The following is a 20013-nucleotide window of genomic DNA, read 5'->3' as shown; positions in this document are numbered from 1 at the left end:
TGGTGGCTAAAATTCAGGTAACTGGCATGCACACCAGTTCTGTACCTGAAAAGCAAGAGGGCCATTCCCCTTCTCTCATAAGTAGTGTTGTAGTATCGACTAACAGCGGAGGGAGGGTTTTTTCTGGTAAACTAGTGGCTACACTAACATGGGCTATACTCCCGCACACGTTTGACACTGTACGGTCTGCATGAGGAATATTCTGAGGGGATAGGACAGAGAAAATCTTGAGTGCTGTGTCCAAACCCTCTTTGAAGCTATGAGTTTGAGGTGGGCCACCTCTTTTTGCTACTCTCGAGGTCAGCTGAATAGTGTATGGCAGTTTTGGTTTTATGAACCCGGGATTTATCTGCACCTGCTGGCTGTTGTGGCAGAACAGGATGGGAAGGCTGACCTCCTATTCTTGAGGGTCTAAAAATCGACTGGCTCAGATAGGGCTTAGCTGTCGGCTTCTGGGGAGACAAGCCTTAAATGCCTCTCCTACCCATTTTTTGCAGATCGCACTTCTACCGCATTTCTGTAACAGTAGCCCCAAACAGAGCTTTTGGATCAATGGCTGTGTCCAAAAACTCTACTTTAGCTTTCTGAGAGTTAGGACAAGCCCAGCCACAGCGACCTCTCACTCGCAACGGCTAAGCCCTTGTGTCGGGAGCTTTAAATGGCTCCAGATTGTGTTATAGCAGATTTAAATCTGCAATAACACATATCTCCTCCCAGAGCACTGGGTTGGGAGAACCGGAGTCCAGTTGACAGCCCATTTTCCAAAAGGTTGGCTCGATAGGCTGTTAAGAGAGACATTGCGCTCAAAGTGCGAATTGCCAGTGCAGAAGATCTGTAAATCTTTTGGAAAACAGAAATGTTTCGCTATGGCTGTCTCTACCAGGGAAGAATTCGCCATTCCTGAATCCTCAATTTCCTTTATGTCCATCCTTGAGAAGCTTCAAAACCCCCTCATCTTGCAAACACAGATGGAGATGGCTGAAATACATTGTCTCGCCGGGGGAGGTGTGACGGAAACCTTTTTCTGTCATAGAGGTCTCTGTCAGCACCTTTTGCTGCTGGTTGGGAAGGCCAGTCAATGGACAACTTAGTCAAGGCCCTGCAACAGACCTCCAGCAGGTTCACATCTCCCTGTACAGGCTCCCTGAGCTCTCATCCTGTGCACTTAATGTACAGGACTGATTTAGGGGAAGAATGGCACCTTCGTTGTCTTGTACCTTGTCATTGAGGGAGGATGGTCGACAGCATCTCGGCATCGGTATCTTCCTTTTCCCGCTAAAGAGTTTTCGAACAGCGGGGGAAGGATGGGCAACACACCATCCATCATATCTCCCCAGGAGTTTGAGGACTGTGGACTGTGGAATTTTAGTCAAGAAAATCGCAAATTGAGGGCAGCTATCGGGGTTGGATAGCATTGCCTGAGCTTATTTAGTGACCAGGCAGGAGATGCAGAGACTGTGTAAATCTCTGGTGGTGATCCACATCCCATCGGTGCACTCTAGCAGGGTGGCCATGTTTAAAGCTGAAAACTCACCTTAAAACTTAAGTTTAAACACTAGGTGTGGTCACTCAACAAACAAAAAAGAATAGTGCATTTAGGGCGTTGCCTTGCAGATTCGTCTGTAAACGGTTTATCAATAACTCCCAGGTTCTGCTGAGGACAGCTTCCGTAATCTTTCATGAGAAAGTGAGCAAGAATGACGAATGAACAGGTGCCTGCAGTTTATATACAGGGAAGCGATAATCGGCAGGCATGGTGACACTGGTTCTTCCGCAATCGGTCATGCCTGGGGCATTCCCATAGTGAGATACCGAACAAGTGTTAGAAAGAGAACAACAAAGCACATTTATAGTTTACTTTAAAAGAACATTTAGATGAAATGAAACAGAAAAGAAGCAATTCTGATGATTTCAGTTTGATCTCTCTTAGCTAGTTTTTGTCAGAATTTCATTCATTAACTTTACGAGTGTGTTTTATATCTGAAGTCCATCAAGGACACAGCGGGCAAGTGAAAAACAAAATAAGGATACACACATTTACGTGCACAGACACAGACACACTTTGCTCCCACACTACGTGCTCTGATTTGCGTGTGGTTGCATTTACACGTGTGCATGTGTGTGTTGTCAAATGTGAATGTGTGCATGTGTGTGTGTCGATCCCTATCCCTCCTTCCGTTCAGAGCAGATGCAGGACTCAGTGTGAAGAGAACTCAGAGCTTAGGAATGAGAAGAATGTGAAGGGGAGGTGGAGGGGGCTGGAGGGGGGTTCAATGAGAGAGAGTTGGAAAGAGAGAGAGAGAGAGAGAGAGAGAGAGAGAGAGAGAGAGATAGTGAGATGAAGAGGAAAAAGGGTGAGAGAGAGAGAGAGAGAGAGAGAGAGAGAAAGAGAAATAGGGCGTCCAAAGGGTCAGAGAGATTTATGAGGTACGGGACCTTGAGAGAGCTCCTTTGCATGACATCAATTCTGTCCTGTATGACCTCCTCTGTCCCTCTGAACAGAGGACAGGATGGGGTGTGTGTGTGTGTGTGTTTAGGTTTCAGGTATCTGCGGCTGTCCACTCTTCCACTATTGCTCTCTAGACTGCTTTTTGGCTCTGGCCCAGAAAACATTACACACACACACACACACACACACACACACACACACACACACACAGTCTGGCCCTGACATTTGTTCTTTCTTTCTTTCTTTCTTTCTTTCTTTCTTTCTTTCTTTCTTTCTTTCTTTCTTTCTCGTATTTATTGTAGATTCTTATTATTTTCATTCTTTTATGTTTGGAAATCTACTCTAAAACTTTCCACCCAGTTGCATCTTAGTTTTTTTACAATTTCCTTCTAAACTAAAAGAGTCTTCTCATTAATTTTCTCGCTGTTTCCCAGCAAAGTCGTGATTTTGTGATGTGATCTCATGCATGTACAGTAGGTTTATAAAAATGTTCTGCAAAAGTCAAAGTTCTTATATTACCTTTTATTCTATAGGAACTAATATAGGCTATGGGTCAATAACCAGCCTTCTTTCTCCACGTGCATCAATAAGCCTTAGCCACTCATGATCCTGTCACTGGTTCACCAATGTTCCTTCCTTGGACCACTTTTGATAGATACTGACCACTGCTGCAATTTTGGAGATGCTCTGAGGTCTAGCCATGACAATTTGACCCTTGTCAAACTCGCTCAAATCCTTACACTTGCCCATTTTTTCCTGCTTTCAACACATCGACTTTGAGGACAAAATGTTTACTTGCTGCTTAATATATCCCACCAATAATCTGTTATTCACTTCACTGCTCATAATGTTATAATGTCAATGGTATGCCTAATCAGTGTATACTTTTTAATCTTTGGTGTGTCCCTTACAGTGGATAACGAATAGCATTTATAACAATACCAGTCTCTTGACTACATTTACTTACCCAGCTATCCTAAGATTAGGGTTAGAGTTAGCATTCAGTTGTCTTTTGGCAGCGAAACCCTTAATGGAGTTCCCCAAAGCTGGTCAGAGTCAGGCCAGCTGGCAGTGACTTTCACATAGCGCTCGAGATCCCTCACTGTACACAGGTTTGACCTGGACACAGTCTCATCTGTGAGATCAGAGAAGATTATAGGTTTGTATATCATATCAGAAATGCCGGGTTTAGTCACATAGATTAGATTAGATTAGATTAGATTAAACTTTATTGTCATTGTGCAGAGTACAAGTACAGGGCCAATGAAATGCAGTTACAGATGTAGCATCTAACCAGAAGCGCAAATACCAATGTATATAAATAAATCTAATATAAATATATAAATTATGTGAGTGCAAAAGTGCAATATATATTACAATAATACTTTAGAAGGTGCAATTTGAAGATATACACACACTCTTAAGATCCAAATGGCAAATTTCCAGCAGCATGTATTGAAGGTGCCCATTATGCTAATGGAACTTGATGGTCCAATAGTTCACTTAGAAGAAAGCATCACTCCACCCTTTTCAGGGTGTCTCCCCCCACCTTCAGTCTCCAGGATGGTCTCCAGGCCCCTATGACCATGTGTAGGATAAACAGTAAAGAAAATGAATGGATGTATAGGTTTTTTCTTCCAAGATAGCTCCAGACCATGATTTCTTTTCTCAGAAACGTTGTATTGTTTAAGAACAAGAAGACTGATAATCGTTCTTGAGCTGACCATACGTGTATGAAGTATTTCGAGTCTGTTGGTTTGAATTTTTTAGCAAAGCAAGGGCCTGGATAGTGAAGAAGTGCACCAATGATATATTAGTTACTGATCAGAGACAGAAAAACACTGGGTCTTGTTATATGGTGAAAAGCAACACCACACTAAGATTTTTAAAAGGGATACAAGCTGATTGTGCCAGAATAATGGATTCAAGTAAGAGGTATTCAAACCTGAAGGCTTGGGCAGATCAAGGTAAATTTGTATAAAAGCAACAGAGAATCAAAGATTTGGTGGGATAAGTGTATTTGCATTTTGGGCTGAATAAAGTATGGAGAAGAAAAAGAACGTCTTATGATCCAAACCTCATAATCTGTAAAATACAGTGGTCATCCAGACTGTAGTGGCAAACATCAGGATGAACTCTAACTCATTGCTTCAACCTGAAAACAGGACACTGACCTGAAATCTAGTACTAAAACATCTAGGTGATCATTGGCCAAGTCAATCGCTTATGTTATGCATCATTGATAAACTGAACTTGAGACAGAAATCCAAAAGATGCTAGCACTAATGGAAGCCATTGAAGATTCAAGAAATTTTAGGATCTGGATCCAAATTTTTTTGTTTAATCGCCTGGCAATGCTCAGCTTCAATCCTCTTGTCTTCTCTGCCATCGTTTGCCTCACTCTCCCCTGTGCTGTCAGCACTATAAGCTAGGAGTTTCCTTTTAAAACTGTTCTCCCCTGCCTATTCTTGCCAAATCCTGTTTGCTATTACTTTTCCAAGCGAAATAGGAAAGCTGATGTCTAATTAGCTGAAGTAGACACTTTGTATCAGCTGCTCCATTTCTTTTCAAGCTCTTGAAGACACTCACAAGGTCATCTCACAGCTCTTTTTTCTCCTATAAAGTACTCATACAAGGTATGCGGGCGGGTTAAGGAGTTCCGTGGGTCGGTGAAGTGGTTTTAGAAGCTCTTTGGCACATGACTAGTGCGGCGATTCGCCGTGGATGGTAACCGGAGAGCAGCTGAGAGAACAAGCCCTGATGATTAATGGCAGGGTAAAGGCATATTCCATAAACATTGACACACACACCAGCTGCTATCCAGCTTCCCTGAGCCAGGGTTGCTTTAGAACAACTCGCTGCTCTAGGTGTCATTCTTTGTCTCGCACATATGCCCACACGTACACAGTCATTTCTTTCCCTTCTCACTCACTCGCACTAACATAAACAGTTGCCCAATATCCAATCTTACACTATATACTCATATCTTTCTGTTCACTCGCATATATACCATAAATCCTTGTATGTAATTGTATACAAAAATATTCGCAACAAACTATTTAAGTCAGGAACATTCGAACGTACTTCATTTTATGAACATTCAAACATCAAATACGAACGACGGATATAAATGTCGGCAAAACATTTTTTTTTGCCTGATATTAGTTGTGTCAGAGAATTTTATATGTAATAAAGCAACCAAAAATATTCAATTGTAAAACAATTTGAAATATTTTTAGAAAAAAACGAAACAGAAAAAAACAATGCTCATGCTCTTGCCGTCAATGCTGTGATTATGATTAAATAATCATAAGCTTTATCGCAAGGAAGTTCTTGACTTCTTCATGGTTTCATCAGACTGGTAAAGTCGTGTCCTGCTAAGAGCTTACAAAGCATGTAAAGAATCTTGTTGCTGAAAGTTCAATCACAAGTGGAATTTTTCCAATCGGAATTTATTAAAGAATTAAAAAGTGCTCAAAGTGCTTTCTAAGCATAAAAAAATACAAATAAATCACCTGGAAGCTATCCTGAAAAAGTAGGATTTAAGAGCTCGCTTGAATCAGATCAAACCGTATGATATATATGGAAGAAAAACAAGGCACTTGAAGAACAGCATACTTTTGTAAGTGAAGTATGGTGGAGGCAGCATCATGCTGAGGCACAGGGACCGGTGCTCGAAGGAATAATGGATCCAAATACACCTCTATTCCAGCAGTAAGACTGCAGATCTCTGTTTGATAGCTGAAGAAGAAAAAAGAAATGACCTAAAAACAAATCTAAATCGAGAAATTGTTTCAGAAAAAGTTCTTCGGAATGCTTTTTTTCTCCACAGAAAACCAGTGCAATGACATGGTGAGGGTTGTATACAGGAGAACCCCTCATAATTTGAGAAAGCTGCAGCAATTTTTGCAAGGAAGAGAAGAATACAGCGATCAAATCTACAGTAGATGCATTAACGTTGTAGAATTTTTAATGACTAAGTGCTACAGTATTTACAGAAATTAATAATGTTTAGAGGACAATAAATCTATACCGTATACAAGGTGCATATTGAGTACACTACACTATATCTAAGTTTCATACAAGTATTGTCCCTTAAGAAGATATACTTAAATGGTGGCAGAAATGTGAGGGTGTACTTACTTTTGTGAGATACTGTATATTATAGGGATATTACGATTCACAGATTGGTACATCAGCATAAAATTTAACGATGTGATGCATCGATATAAAAAAGTGTGCATTGGATACAAGTTGGTATTTGTCTCCCGATGCATTTAAAACAATTTATTTATATATAAATATTATTACTATACTTTTATTATTAAAAAAGTGACCAAAAATTTGTGACCAATATTTTATATGTATTATTATATTGTAAGTTTTTTTTTTTTTCCTCCAGAAGCATTTTTAATTTTCACATTTAATTCTATTTATAATCTGTTTCTTACCTTCTATTTATCATCACTGCCTGATACACGTCTAACATCTGTACTGTACTGTATAATGTGTTTTTTTATTGTTTGCTCGGCTAGATTTTGATATTCGGATTTGTGTTTCTGTCGCTAGGACGGAATGAGCTGATAGCGCGCTACATCAAACTGCGAACGGGGAAGACGCGGACGAGGAAACAGGTGAGAAAGTCCTCAGTTCTTTTGCCAGTAAAATACTCGTGCAGGCGTGATGTCAGCCTATAATCTTGGACCGCACAGAACTAGACAAAATGAAAAGGAAAAAAAAAACCATATCGGAACTTAATTAGACTGGCAGCTCACAGTGTAGCGAGTGTGTGATTATTAGGCCCCTGTGGGCCTCTGTGCTGAAACCGAGCCCAGTTATGTGATTTATGCCTGAGGACTCGCACACAGATGCTGCTGGATAAAATAACGGGGTCGCTCTTCAGCACCTCACATAGCCCGGCTTGTTAGAGCCATAACCAGCCTTATTCTCACAATCAGGGTAATGCTGGCCAGAGGTAGGGCCTTGGAATCTGATAGTACCCCTTCCGGCCTTTAATATTGCACCATCTCATCCAGATTTGGCAACATACATAAGGCTTAAGCTTTACAGAGAGATTTTGAAGGATGGTTATGGGAATGCTGGAATTTGAGTCCAGGGAAAGGTGGTGTGCCTGGAAAACGGAGATCAGACACCTGTTCATCAAATCTGGGATAACATCAGGGTGAACAAAGCAAGTAATAAACATGGTCTATTTTCAGCTGTTACCACAAACTTGGAGGCACACTATTGTATTTGTAATTGTACTTTGGATGTGGTAGCATGAAATTTTCTCCTCACTTGAAGTAGGAGCAAAAAAAACACCAGCATGACAATGCCCCTGTGCACAAAATGAGCTCCATGGAGATATGGTTTACATGGTTTGAAGTTGTAGATCTAGAGTGGACTTGAATTGCATTACTAATGCTCTTGTGGCTGAATGAGCAAACATTTTGACAAGTACACTCAAAATCTAGTGGAACATCTTCCCCTTTCTGAGTTTTTTTATTTAGTTTGTTAGTATGAGAAAATGAACTCCAATAACTGTCTTGTGCCATTCAGAGCAAACAAGAGACCATTTTTTAAGTTACTATGATCTCCATTTCTGGATGTTTTTAAAAGCAAAGTGTGGTTTCAACAGAGGTGTAGAGAGTACCTGAAAATCGTATTTGAGTAAAAGGATAGATACATTACTGCAAACTTACTCAATTACCAATTAAAAGTCACCAAGTATCTGACTCACATTGAATGTAGGTTTAAAGATGCACTAGTACTCAACACCAAGACACGTTAGTGAAAAAACAAAATTGATTTGTGAGATTTTATTTCCTAAAATACAAATCAGATTGTTCACCTCAAAAAGGCAGTAACAAAGAATTAAGAAAGATTAATTAAGTCTGTCAAAAAAAAAAAAAAGGTAGTAAGGCTTTCAAAAAGGTTTCTTTAATTAACGATTAAAATGACAGTATCATGTCACAAAGTAGAAAAAACGTTCGAATTTAAAAGACAAATAAAATTGAAGTTAATCATTTTAGATTTAGGTTTAGAGGTAAAACCATATATTCAAAGATGACTGACTGACTTGTCAATTAAAATATAAAAATTATAAAAAATATAAAAAAGTACATATACTGTATTGAAAAAACAAATTCATTGAGTAGAAATTAAAAGTTGCATATATCTTTGATAGTCAGTAAAACTAAAAAGTAGCCAAAAAATAAGTAAAAACAAAACAATAGAAACGAAGTACATTTACTCCAATACTTTACACCACTCCAATATATATATATATAAATTAATAACAGGGGCATGGCTGGATTTGATCATTACACTTATATAGCATAGTATTTAGCCAATGCTTTTGTTTGTGGATTGCATTCATAACATCCTTCTGTATCTTCTTCACCTCCACTTTGTTTGGCCATTAATAAGATATTATATTTTATGTCTTTTTTACAGGTGTCCAGTCATATTCAAGTACTGGCACGAAGGAAGGCTCGGGAGATACAGGTGAAACTAAAGGTAGCTCCTCTGATATGGATGCACCCATTAACACATTCTCACTAGCTCTTCACATCAGCTGTGCTTATATGCTTCGTCCATGCTGTGACATTTGATCAGTCCCTGACCTCTAAGTACACAAGGGTCAAGTTCACCCTCCTACAGTTTCTATCTTTCGTCTCATGCTTTCATGTCATTTATTGCACAGTATAGTTTGCTCACACTCCCACTGGCCATCAGCCATCATAGTCCAGCTGTCAGAGCCCCAGGCTGGTCACAAGGCTACCACTGTCAGGCCTTTTAAATACATTTCTGAAACAGTGACAGACACACACACATGCCCGTACTGAGGGTTATGGTTGTACCATACATGGTTTATACAGAAGAATGCATGTCTTGTAGCGTTTCAAGAACTTGTTGTGTTACAGCTCTGAAACCAGTTAATTTTTAAATCCTGAACTTTGCTCTCACGTCACCACCGAAAACTTCGATGATTCAGGTTTAATCTTCTGGCGCTATAATTAATTAATTGAGATTTTTACGTGTAGCGGTTCACACATAGCTGTAGCTGTGGATCAGGATTCGCAGCTTGTTCAGAGACTGTGTTTTTCCACTTGATGTTTTTCAGGCTGGTCTGAGGTTTCATAATGCTGGAGCTTTGAGCTGGTAGTTTGACCTCCAGAAGTAACAGGCAGCTTGTCAACACGAGCTGCAGTCTGGCAGGAGCATAAAGTTTAAATTCCTGACTCTGAAAGGTTCACAGCAGTATTAGTACCACTTCATTCAGGATGGGAAACTCTCGCAAACATACTATTTTGTGCTCCTGCAAATTTTACAAACAATTGGTTTTAAACAAGTGTTGGTTTTAATTATATTGAGGCTGAGCCCATGTATAATGCAATTCCAAAAATAAACAAAACAGAACTAAAAACATGATCTCAATTTTTACACATGCTAGTTTATGATTTTAAACAGCTACAAGTTTTTGTATAGAGTTTATATAGAGTTTTAATCAAATCAGGAAGTTTTTGCTCACATTCGTATCTAAATTAAGACTTCATGCTGTCTGGGTGAAGGCCAGTATTTGACACTGATCCCGACTACTTTTGTTTGATAGGTTGTAGTGATAGACGTCTAATGCCATGGTAATGTCACTATTGTCTACTTTGTTTCTTTGAAAGGACCAGGCAGCCAAAGACAAGGCCCTCCAAAGCATGGCCAACATGTCATCAGCACAGATCATCTCACCTACTGCCTTCCAGAACAAAATGGCCCTGCAGAGCCTCTCGCGGCCGGCGTATCCAACTGCCGGTGGGGTGAGTTCATGGAAGCTGATTTCTGATTACATCTTCAAACCAAATGTTTAAAGCTCATTTTAATGGAACATGGTGGAGGAGTTTGAGAAGTGGACTATATGTCATGCTGACATTTATGAGTTGAATATCCCATGAATGTACCATGATCACCTAACTGTTTTGTGTCTTCTTGTAGTTTTGGCATGGAGCACTCCCAGGCCAACCAGCACCTAATGAAGAGTAAGTATGCTTTTCCATATTCATCATACTAAAGTCCATCATGAACAAAAAGTAATACAACGTCTATGATACAGCATCAAGCCATTTTCACAACAGAACTACGTCATGCAAGCAACAGGTCCATCTATCACAGGTCTGTCTGTCTTAATCTTAATAAAACATAAAATACAGTCAAACAGCTGGTTCTACATTGCTTTGTTTTTTCCCAATTTCCAGGGTATGAGAGTGCATCTGGTCTGTCTATGTCCCCTAGTGCCCCCTCTTGGCAGGGCAGAAGTATAGCTAGCTCTAAACTTCGAATGTTGGAGTTCTCAGCCTTTCTGGAGCAACCACAAGACCCAGAGAATGTCAGTCTGTCATTTTATTGAACTAATTTTGTAAAGTTTTAAAAGATTAGATTCTCACGTTGCGCTTTGTTCTGCAGTTCAACAAGCACTTGTTTGTGCACATTGGTCAGTCAAACCCAGCATACTCCGACCCTTATTTGGAGGCGGTAGACATCCGGCAGATCTACGACAAATTCCCAGAGAAGAAAGGAGGTCTGAAGGAGCTGTTTGAGAAAGGACCAGTGAACGCGTTCTTCCTCGTCAAGTTCTGGGTAAGACTTTACGTTAACATGCTGATGATTCGGCCTTCCAGCACTGCTGCTTATCAGGTTATCGGACTTACAGAGTGCGTGAAAAGAAAGACTGTGAAATATCAGACATTAGCGAAACTACCTCTGAGAGACATATAGTGGATATAGTGGATGTAAAACACATGAGAGCTTGTGTAGGAATGGTTGTGCAGTAGTGCTGAAGTGTTTTCTTTACACTTGGCCAAGCTGACAGTTGTCCAGAGGGCACAAAGGGAGGGAGGGTGGGATGTTGTAGATCTCTAGGGCCTTGGCTCGGGAAGAGTGACAGGTTCTACTTTTTTGGTGGGGAAATCTGAGCTTGGCCACCTGTCCCTCTCACTGTTACACCATCCTACAACACACGCACCCGCCTATTTATAGAACTTTCAAGCCAAGATAGATAGATAGATAGATGGATAGATAGATAGATAGATAGATAGATAGATAGATAGATAGATAGATAGATAGATAGATAGATAGATAGATAGATAGATAGATAGAGAGACAGACAGATAGACAGATAGACAGATATAAGGATGCTAAGATAGAGGGAATTTAGCCATTATGTATATACACTATATAGACAAGTATTGGGACACCTTTCCAGTCATATGTGGTTCTTCCACAAACTTTTACCTCAAGGTCGTAGACACATAAAATGTATAGGATGTCTTTGGATGCAGTAGCATGAAATTTTCCCTTCACTTGAACTAGGAGACCCAAACCTGGGTTGGAGTGGAAGATCTCTTTCTGTAGAACACTGACTTCAACCTTGTTGAACAACTTTGGGATGACTGTGAATGCTGAGTGCACTCCAGTTCTCCTCAACTCACCTACAGTACATCAGTACATGACTTTAGTCTCTAGTAACACCCTTGTGGATGAATGAGCCCAAATCTCTTCAATCACACTCCAAAATATAGTGAAACATCTTCTCAGAAGAGTAAAGTTTTTATAATTGAAAATAGAGATTAAATGTAGAAAAGCACATAGCAATCTTATGGTTAGGTGTCCACAAACTTTTGTCCATATACTTTAGTGCAGTGGTCCCCAACCCCCGGGCCGCCGACCAGCACCAGTCCGTGGCTCAATTGGTACCGGGCCGCACAGAAAGAATACATAACTTACATTATTTCTGATTTATTTATTATCTGATTCTGAATGATGTTATATTTTGGAAAATTACCGGATTCCCTCCGCCACATCTGTCTATAACTCACTCTTGATGCATGTCATGATGCCTCGGTCACATGTCTTACCTCCATCCGCTACCTTCTTAAAGGGGCTGCTCCGGCCTCTAACACATAATACATTACCGCTAAATTCAAACCACCAAGCTAGCAAAATGAACAAACAACAACATAGTAGATTCACGCTTATTATTATATTTAGAAATATCAGTTTTTATGCCGGTCGTATCATTTTAATTGGTTGTATTTGTACATATATTGTCTGACATAATCCAGTCCGTGGTGCAAAAAAGGTTGGGACCACTACTTTAGTGTATAAACCCCACCTGTGAAGGTATTCAAGGTGAGTTGCAATCACTGGAAAGACAAAGGAGCTTCTACAAAAGCTGAGAGAGAAGATTAGTGTATCACACCTGAAGGGCCTTGGATATAAGATTTCCAAAAAACGTAACATTCCAAGAGATATTGCGAGCTCTTATACAGAAGTTTAAATCTTGTGCAACAGATGCAAACCTGCCAGGCCGTCGAAAAAAGCCCAAAATTTTATCAAGAGCCCGTACCAACTTAGGACAATTAAGAGAAACCCAGATAGACAGACAAATACTACATTACTGGCCAAATAGATATGCAAAAAAAGTGGATATCCAAAAAGAATACATGTACACTACAAATATGTAGCCAAAGTCTGGTCCTATAGCAAAGATTAGACTGAAAAAGCACTTTAGCTCTCCAATACCCACTGACACCATAATTTGTCACTTCAACCTAGTCCAATTTGAAGCTTTGTCCACAACATGGTCTCTAAGAAATCTAAACCAATGAGAGCTGTTCTATAAACTCATAAGTATGGGTCATGACTTGGGCGTCCACGTGCCCTGGTTGCCATGACAGCACTGACAGGCCTCCTGCGGTACTCCAAAGCTATGGCATTCTAGATTAAATTTGCACACCGGCTATGGCCACTGTCTCGCACTGCGCCCTGCGGCCATGTCCTAACGGATCACCTTGCGCTTTTGAAGTGCCGCCGCAATCGGATTTGAGTCGGCCGTGCTAAATTGTTACACAGGGAGCTGGGCAGCGTAACGCAATTTCGAACGTTGCGGGATGTTGATTGTAATTGGATGAATTCCCTCGCAGAAAGGGAGAGCGCACGGGTTTGGCTCAGAAATGAAGATAAATGAGGGAATAACCGAGCGCAAGGAATAGAGATGGAAGAGCGGTGCGGGGAGGAGAAAGGTGTCAGGGGGATTATAATGGGGCATTAGGAGGCAGGGAGCTAGAGGGGAAAAGGTGAACCTGCCTTGAGTGTGCTTATTTAAGGGCTAAGATAAGAACAGGGTTTGCCGTTGCCCGACCATTGTACAGGTCACCCTAATGTTAGGGTTTACATAGATCTGGGTCATTATTGAACGTTTGAAATCTCATAATACATGGTTGCTATGTGCAATGCGTTGCAAAAAATGTATTTATTGTCTGGTAATATACACAGACGATACATATTTTAACTGTATATCTGAGGTTTTTCAGACAGGTGGTATGTGATGAATGGCAGGGCATATCAGTGATTTAAGTCAACATGAAGTAGGCCAAAGTGGCTGGTTGACCTTTGCAAGGTCGATGTTTGGCTAGTGCATCTTTCACAACAGTACAACTATATTGATGAAAAAGGTTCAGGAATTAAACGTCAATGTCTTGAGATTGATTATTCTAGACAAGTGTAACAGCACCACCAACAGGCATCTGTCAAGCCCAGACTGTAGATTTACAAAACAAAACCTCTTAGATTTGTCTGCATTTGATCTGGTCATTCTTGGTTTGCCTTGTTGACACATTTGTTCTGTGATGCATGTGAAATACACTGTAATGAACATGAGTGAGGTGGAATATCATTCCTTTATCTTCCCTAAGCATCCATTTTGGGTAAAAACCTAGCCAGGGATTGCGGACTTGTTAACAAAACATTTAATAAGATACAGTTTATATAAATAATGAATCTGTCAATCGGTCTAAGTGCGCAATAGCGTACACATCATTTTTTGCTTTCATGACACATTGCGTTGTAATGTATTACTCAGTTTATTAACAATTTAGCTATAGCACCATCACATGATACTAATCACACACACCAGTTTCTAGACACTCTTGATTAGAACATGTCCGAATCAAGGGTAAAACAGCTAGAAATTGGTGTGGACTTGCTTGGTTGGGATGAAAACCTGCACCCACACCGTCCCTTTGTGGAAAAGATTGGACACCCCTTATATAAGACAAAGGTGGAAGAAAAAGAGCTGTGAAAGGTGTATATACATGTGCTAGGAAAAATTGGACACCCCTGTCTTAAATGGTTGTCGTTATATTCTTTATGACGTATTGACCAGGATATGGTATCTTTGTTACTCTGTTCGCATTTTTATGTCTTTTGTTTGTACTTTTGCTAGTGGTTGGATCGTCCTTGCAAATAACCGATTAATCAACAGATGTAAATGAATAGTGGATATAAACCAACCCCAAACATAACACTCAATGAAAAATAGTACTTAACTTTATTACAGAAATAAAAAATAAAAAAGTACTGAATCATAAAAATGTACTACATTGAATACAAAAGAATATATTAATTATTTTAATAAATATTGTGGAAAATAATTAAAATGCGTTCATACTGAAACAAAAAGTAACACCAAATAAATAAAAGCAGTTACATCCAAATAAACAGCAAATAGTGTCAGTGATTCGCCTCTAGAGGCCACTCTTGCACTGTATGACGCAACCCGGAAAAACTATCGTATGTATTTTTGCTGATAGCCAATAGTTCCAGCAATCATCTATCGGTGCCAATTGGTCTGCAAAACTGATGAATCGGTCGACCTCTAACTTTGTTGAACATTCTCTGAACTCGCAGTCGATCCCTGTTCTTTACAAGGCAGTAATCTTATTGAGTTACAACTACAATATTATCCATGAAAGCTGGAAGACTGTAAAGAGAGCGAAGCTGTCAATTTAATCCAATAAACTGTATCTTTTTATTGTTTCAGTTAACATTTGGTGGCTGATTTGACTGTGCACACCTCACTCTTGCTCTGTGTAAAGGTCTGGTAGTGCTGTAATTCAAGTTCCAAAAAGCATTACAGCACAAACCTGAAGACAGATGTGTTTGCTTGATACCATTTAGGTCACCTTTGGCTGAATTATGCCTGACTCTCTGTGCACTGCGCACCTGTTGCACTGCAAAGCAGATATCATATACAGAAATGATTAAACACCTTTTTGTTTCGGTCCAGGCGGATCTCAGCGTGAACCTCCAGGATGACAGTAGCTTTTTCTACGGCGTCTCGAGCCAGTACGAGAGCTCCGAAAACATGATCATCACTTCCTCTACTAAAGTCTGCTCCTTCGGCAAGCAGGTGGTGGAAAAAGTGGAGGTAAGAGAGGTCGAGAAGGTGGGAACGATGCATGGAGGGGCAATATTGCCAGTGGCTTCAGTGCATTTAGATTAGCAAAGATATTACAGTAATGAAATCACATTCATGACACATAAGCAATTGCACTCTAATGAATCACCGAACAATTACTATGCCTCAAATTGGCTTATAAGTTCGAACACTTAATATGATACGAATTCTGATTGTGTTTACCAAGACAAGCAATCCCTTTTCCCTTGCTCTCTTTGCAGACGGAGTATGCGCGCTTTGAGAATGGCCGATACGTGTTCAGGATCCACAGGTCGCCTCTATGTGAATACATGATCAACTTCATCCACAAACTCAAACATCTACCGGAGAAATATATGATGAACAGCGTACTGGAGAACTTCACTATACTACAGGTAAGCAGTCCCACAAAAAACACAGTCTTTGCTGAGCGCATCCTTAAAGTGAAGGTTGGTTGAGGGCAAATACAGCACTCGGGGCAAATATCATTGTGGTGTGAGAGATTCCTCGTGCTCTTCAATAACTAACCTTATAAGTGTGGCATTTTGACTTTGCTAAGCAGAGACGAGTGCGTTGATTCAGATGGAAATGAGGCTATTATCCGCGCAACAGTGAGTTCTTAACAACAGTGCCCGAACACTGGTGTCGACTGTGTTAGCCTCTGCCCACACATTATGACTCTAAGACAATGATCTACTGAGCATGCATTGAACAGTATAGGAGACTCACTCATGGGCTCCAGTGCCCTCTCAAAAGTCTGATTTAGCCCAGATTGACTGTTTGAGACAAAAACTGACAGACAAGCACACATACTGTGGCTGGCGTAAGTATCCCTGAAATTTTCCACATTTTGTTGGGTTACACTCAGGAACTGAAATAGATTTCATTGGAATTATGTTGTGACTCGAAATACAAAATATCTTCTTGTTTTTCTTCTTCTACTTCTTTGGGCTCACCACAGCGGATCATCTGTACCACCCTGTCCTCTACATCTGCCCCTTTCAAACCAACCACCTGCATGTCTTCCCTCACCACATCCATAAACCTCCTTCTTGTAGTGATCGGTCGTTCATGAACGGTTCATTCGTTTTGAACGAGTCTTTAATGTGACTCAGAAGAACGAGTAGCCTCAAAGAGTGGTTTTTCGTATATTTTCTACTAGACGCACAGGAGTGAAGCATCGCAAAATCTCTGTAGGTTATGTACATGAAACAGAATTGAGTAGTTTAACTTTTGACTCTTCGAGTCGTTCGTTCTTCTGTCAAATGACTCCCATAGACACTATGCAGTGCATTAGACAGGAAACTGACTTGAGTATTTACTTCATTCGTTCTTTTGTCGTGTGACACCCATATATGCTATTAAGGTAATTAAAGAATTAAAGGAATGATATAACTAAATGACTCATTTTAATGAACGAGATTCAAAGAACCAAGTCACTAGAATGAACTGATCTCCCCATCACTACCTCTTGGCTGTCCTTTTTTTCTCCTGCCTGGTGGCTCCATCTTCAACATTCTTTTACCCCGTGTTGTTCCTCCCTGTACCCACATGACCAAACCATGTCAATCGCGCCTCTCTCACCTTGTCTATAAAAAGTCCAGCCTGCTTAGTCCCTCAAATAAACTCTTTTCTATTCTCATTACTCAGATTGAAAATTACAATCATCTATATATACTGTACAACACACAAATACCAAAAGTCACGAAAGAGTTACGTGAAAGTCATGTGATCTCGTTTTTTTTTACTTTAAATAGCCTACACCAGAGCCCCAGAGTGTGTTAGAGGACACGTTTGAACATACATTTCCCTGACTAAGGAGAAGAGCTGAAATTAGGCAGTGGGTTGTTTAGATGTTGGACTTCTGACTATCAAGCTGCCACTGCTGAATTCTTAAACAAGGCGCTTAACCCTCAACTACTCAGCTGTATGAATGAGATCATTGTGAGTTATTCTGTATAAGGGCGTCTGCCATAAATGTATTGATCAGGGATTTGGTTATTAAAAATAATCTCCAAATCTTCGACTGTTCTATGGAGCTCCATTGAGTTAAAACGAGAGTAAATTTGGCATTTTTTAATTCATTGTCATCGGCTGTAAATTAGGCCGATTGACAGGCAGGCGCATTTTGTGGTGAAACATGTGGCAGATTGCCATTCCAACGGCTTAACCCTGTGATGTCCCCCCTCTGCCTGCCAACTTTTTAAAGAGAACTACCTTAGTAACTTCCCAAGAAAATGGTAAGACTTAAGGTAAGGCCACACCAAACCAATGCTAACGAACTAGCTGTGAAGAAAGCAAACTGTGGCATTGCCTCGTTTCACCTCGCCTGCGTCAGGGAAAAAAGTAGCACTAGAATACACCGGACAGACTACAGCCAGCGGCAATTAGCATATAGGTTCTACCTGCAGGTGGCTGTAGTCTGTCGTTGGCATCCAAACAGCAAAACCGGAAGAACTAATATCGACTGAACATATCAGCCAAAAAATTGCCATCGTATATCGGCCATCAACTGCACTGATTTTTTTAATATCGGCATCGGCCAGAGAAAATCCCATACCGGTCGACCTCTAGATAATATTAAAAATGGAACCATGGACACAATATAGGACAATGGATAGTCTAAAGAGGGTGCTAAAGAGAGAGGCAATGGAGAGGAACAGGTGACTTGATAGTGAGATCATGTAAAATTTAATTGCGCACCTGGTAAAAAGTCAATAGAATGGTTAGCACCAGAGCTAATTTGGGAGATTGATTTTTGTGTAAATTCATAGCAGTTAAACAAACGTACAACATGTGGAAAAGTACATTCTGTACTTATAAAAGACATTATACATGCACTAAGGATAATGTTTTATTGGAATAAAGCTTGTCATTTCCGTATCTAAAGAGAATCTGTAGCTTGAAGAGACATCAGCTGTCCTTTAACCCTCGCTCACTTTCTGCCCCCGTGTCTGCTCTGTCTCAGGTTGTTACGAACAGGGACACTCTGGAAACGTTGCTGTGCGTGGCTTACGTGTTCGAAGTGTCGACCAGCGAGCACGGCGCCCAGCATCACATCTACAGACTGGTCAAAGACTGATCCACAGAGGCTCAGGCCATCAGATTCCCTTTTTATTTTGTGCCACTACAACTACTACTGCTACAACTACTACAGTTCAAAAAGCACCACAGCGCCCCCTACTGACTGCTTTTTTTCCAGTCAGGGAAGACCAGTGCATTGGGGTGAACGTCTACCACAGAACATTGCTGTCCAGTGGCCTGAGCAGACGAGGCTTCACTACAGGAACCATACATATGGGAACCATTGGAACGCCTTGAGAATGTCAGGAGCTCACAGTGCATGTTGTTGTAACAGGCATTTTGTGTTCTCTTTTTGTATTACAGAACCTCTGTTTAGAAAGAAAATGCATGAAGATGTTTTTTTTTTTCTTTATTTTGCTTCCTCTTCTTTAATCCAGTTTTACTCAAGAGTGTTTGTTATGTCTTTTCACACAGTTGCATGTGTGACATCCTGTCTGGCGCTCACCTAGTGACCACAGATCTCGATCAAATCTTGTGTTGACTCCGAAGTGCAGAAAAAGGAACGGTACACCAAAGTTTTGTTCAGCTCGATTCTGCGTAATCATTTCACAGTATTGCAAGCAACGTCTGTAAAGCAAGACAATGTGGTATTTAAAAATTTCTTGTTTAAAATAGCTTCGGTTTAGGAAGTTTGGCGTTCCCGAGCTGAATTCGGTGTATTAAATCATGAGGAGAAAAACATCTTAGATGTGCAAGGGGTCTTTCAAGACTGGAGCTGAAAACTACTGACATATACTGTTTGATTTTAATTCATTATGTACTATTTATCATTTATAAAAAAAAAAGAAAGAAATCATGAGGTATTCTTTTTTAAATTGAAGCAGAATTCTGTCGCATGTGCAGAAATGGACAGAACGAAAGCCAAAAAGTGTCCCAGGATGAGAAGAAAACACGGGATAAGAAATGTGGAACTTTGTGGGAATCTACCAAAAATAACCTTTTTTGAAAAAATGAAATTAAATGAAGATAATGTCTCTGATTTGATTACATATTTTTACTTGTTGAAAAAAATAAGTTATAACAAGATACCTATAGGCACTGGTAGACTTGAGTTACAGATACAGCAGGGAAAATATCACTCAAGTACAAGTAAAAATGTACCTAAGTATCCAAAGTACTATGATTTATTACGGCTATAACGTTTCTATTATAATTTTTGTCACAAGACTCTTTGCTCAGTTTATGTGAAAAGACTCTGTTACTCTCAGCA

The 20013-nt window shown here is 40.1% G+C and overlaps 1 protein-coding gene across 1 annotated transcript in view; it reads left to right on the top strand.

Annotated features, from left to right (window-relative positions):
- The window catches only part of LOC124392893 (transcriptional enhancer factor TEF-3-like), a 32752-nt gene extending 12970 nt beyond the window's left edge, over nucleotides 1-19782 (top strand). The window contains exons 2-11 of the mRNA XM_046860152.1: nucleotides 7019-7083; nucleotides 8906-8968; nucleotides 10129-10263; nucleotides 10439-10482; nucleotides 10557-10615; nucleotides 10699-10829; nucleotides 10907-11080; nucleotides 15570-15710; nucleotides 15962-16114; nucleotides 18688-19782. Coding sequence (XP_046716108.1) covers nucleotides 10162-10263; nucleotides 10439-10482; nucleotides 10557-10615; nucleotides 10699-10829; nucleotides 10907-11080; nucleotides 15570-15710; nucleotides 15962-16114; nucleotides 18688-18801 — 918 coding nt within the window. The 5' untranslated portion in view covers nucleotides 7019-7083; nucleotides 8906-8968; nucleotides 10129-10161 and the 3' untranslated portion in view covers nucleotides 18802-19782. The remainder of the gene's footprint in view (nucleotides 1-7018; nucleotides 7084-8905; nucleotides 8969-10128; nucleotides 10264-10438; nucleotides 10483-10556; nucleotides 10616-10698; nucleotides 10830-10906; nucleotides 11081-15569; nucleotides 15711-15961; nucleotides 16115-18687) is intronic.
- The last annotated feature ends 231 nt before the right edge of the window (nucleotides 19783-20013 follow it).

This window comes from Silurus meridionalis, chromosome 10 (assembly GCF_014805685.1).
Source record: "Silurus meridionalis isolate SWU-2019-XX chromosome 10, ASM1480568v1, whole genome shotgun sequence".
NCBI classification, from domain to species: domain Eukaryota; kingdom Metazoa; phylum Chordata; class Actinopteri; order Siluriformes; family Siluridae; genus Silurus; species Silurus meridionalis.
The sequence above is the reverse complement of the archived record's forward strand: the minus strand, read 5'-3'. Positions and strand labels throughout refer to the sequence as shown.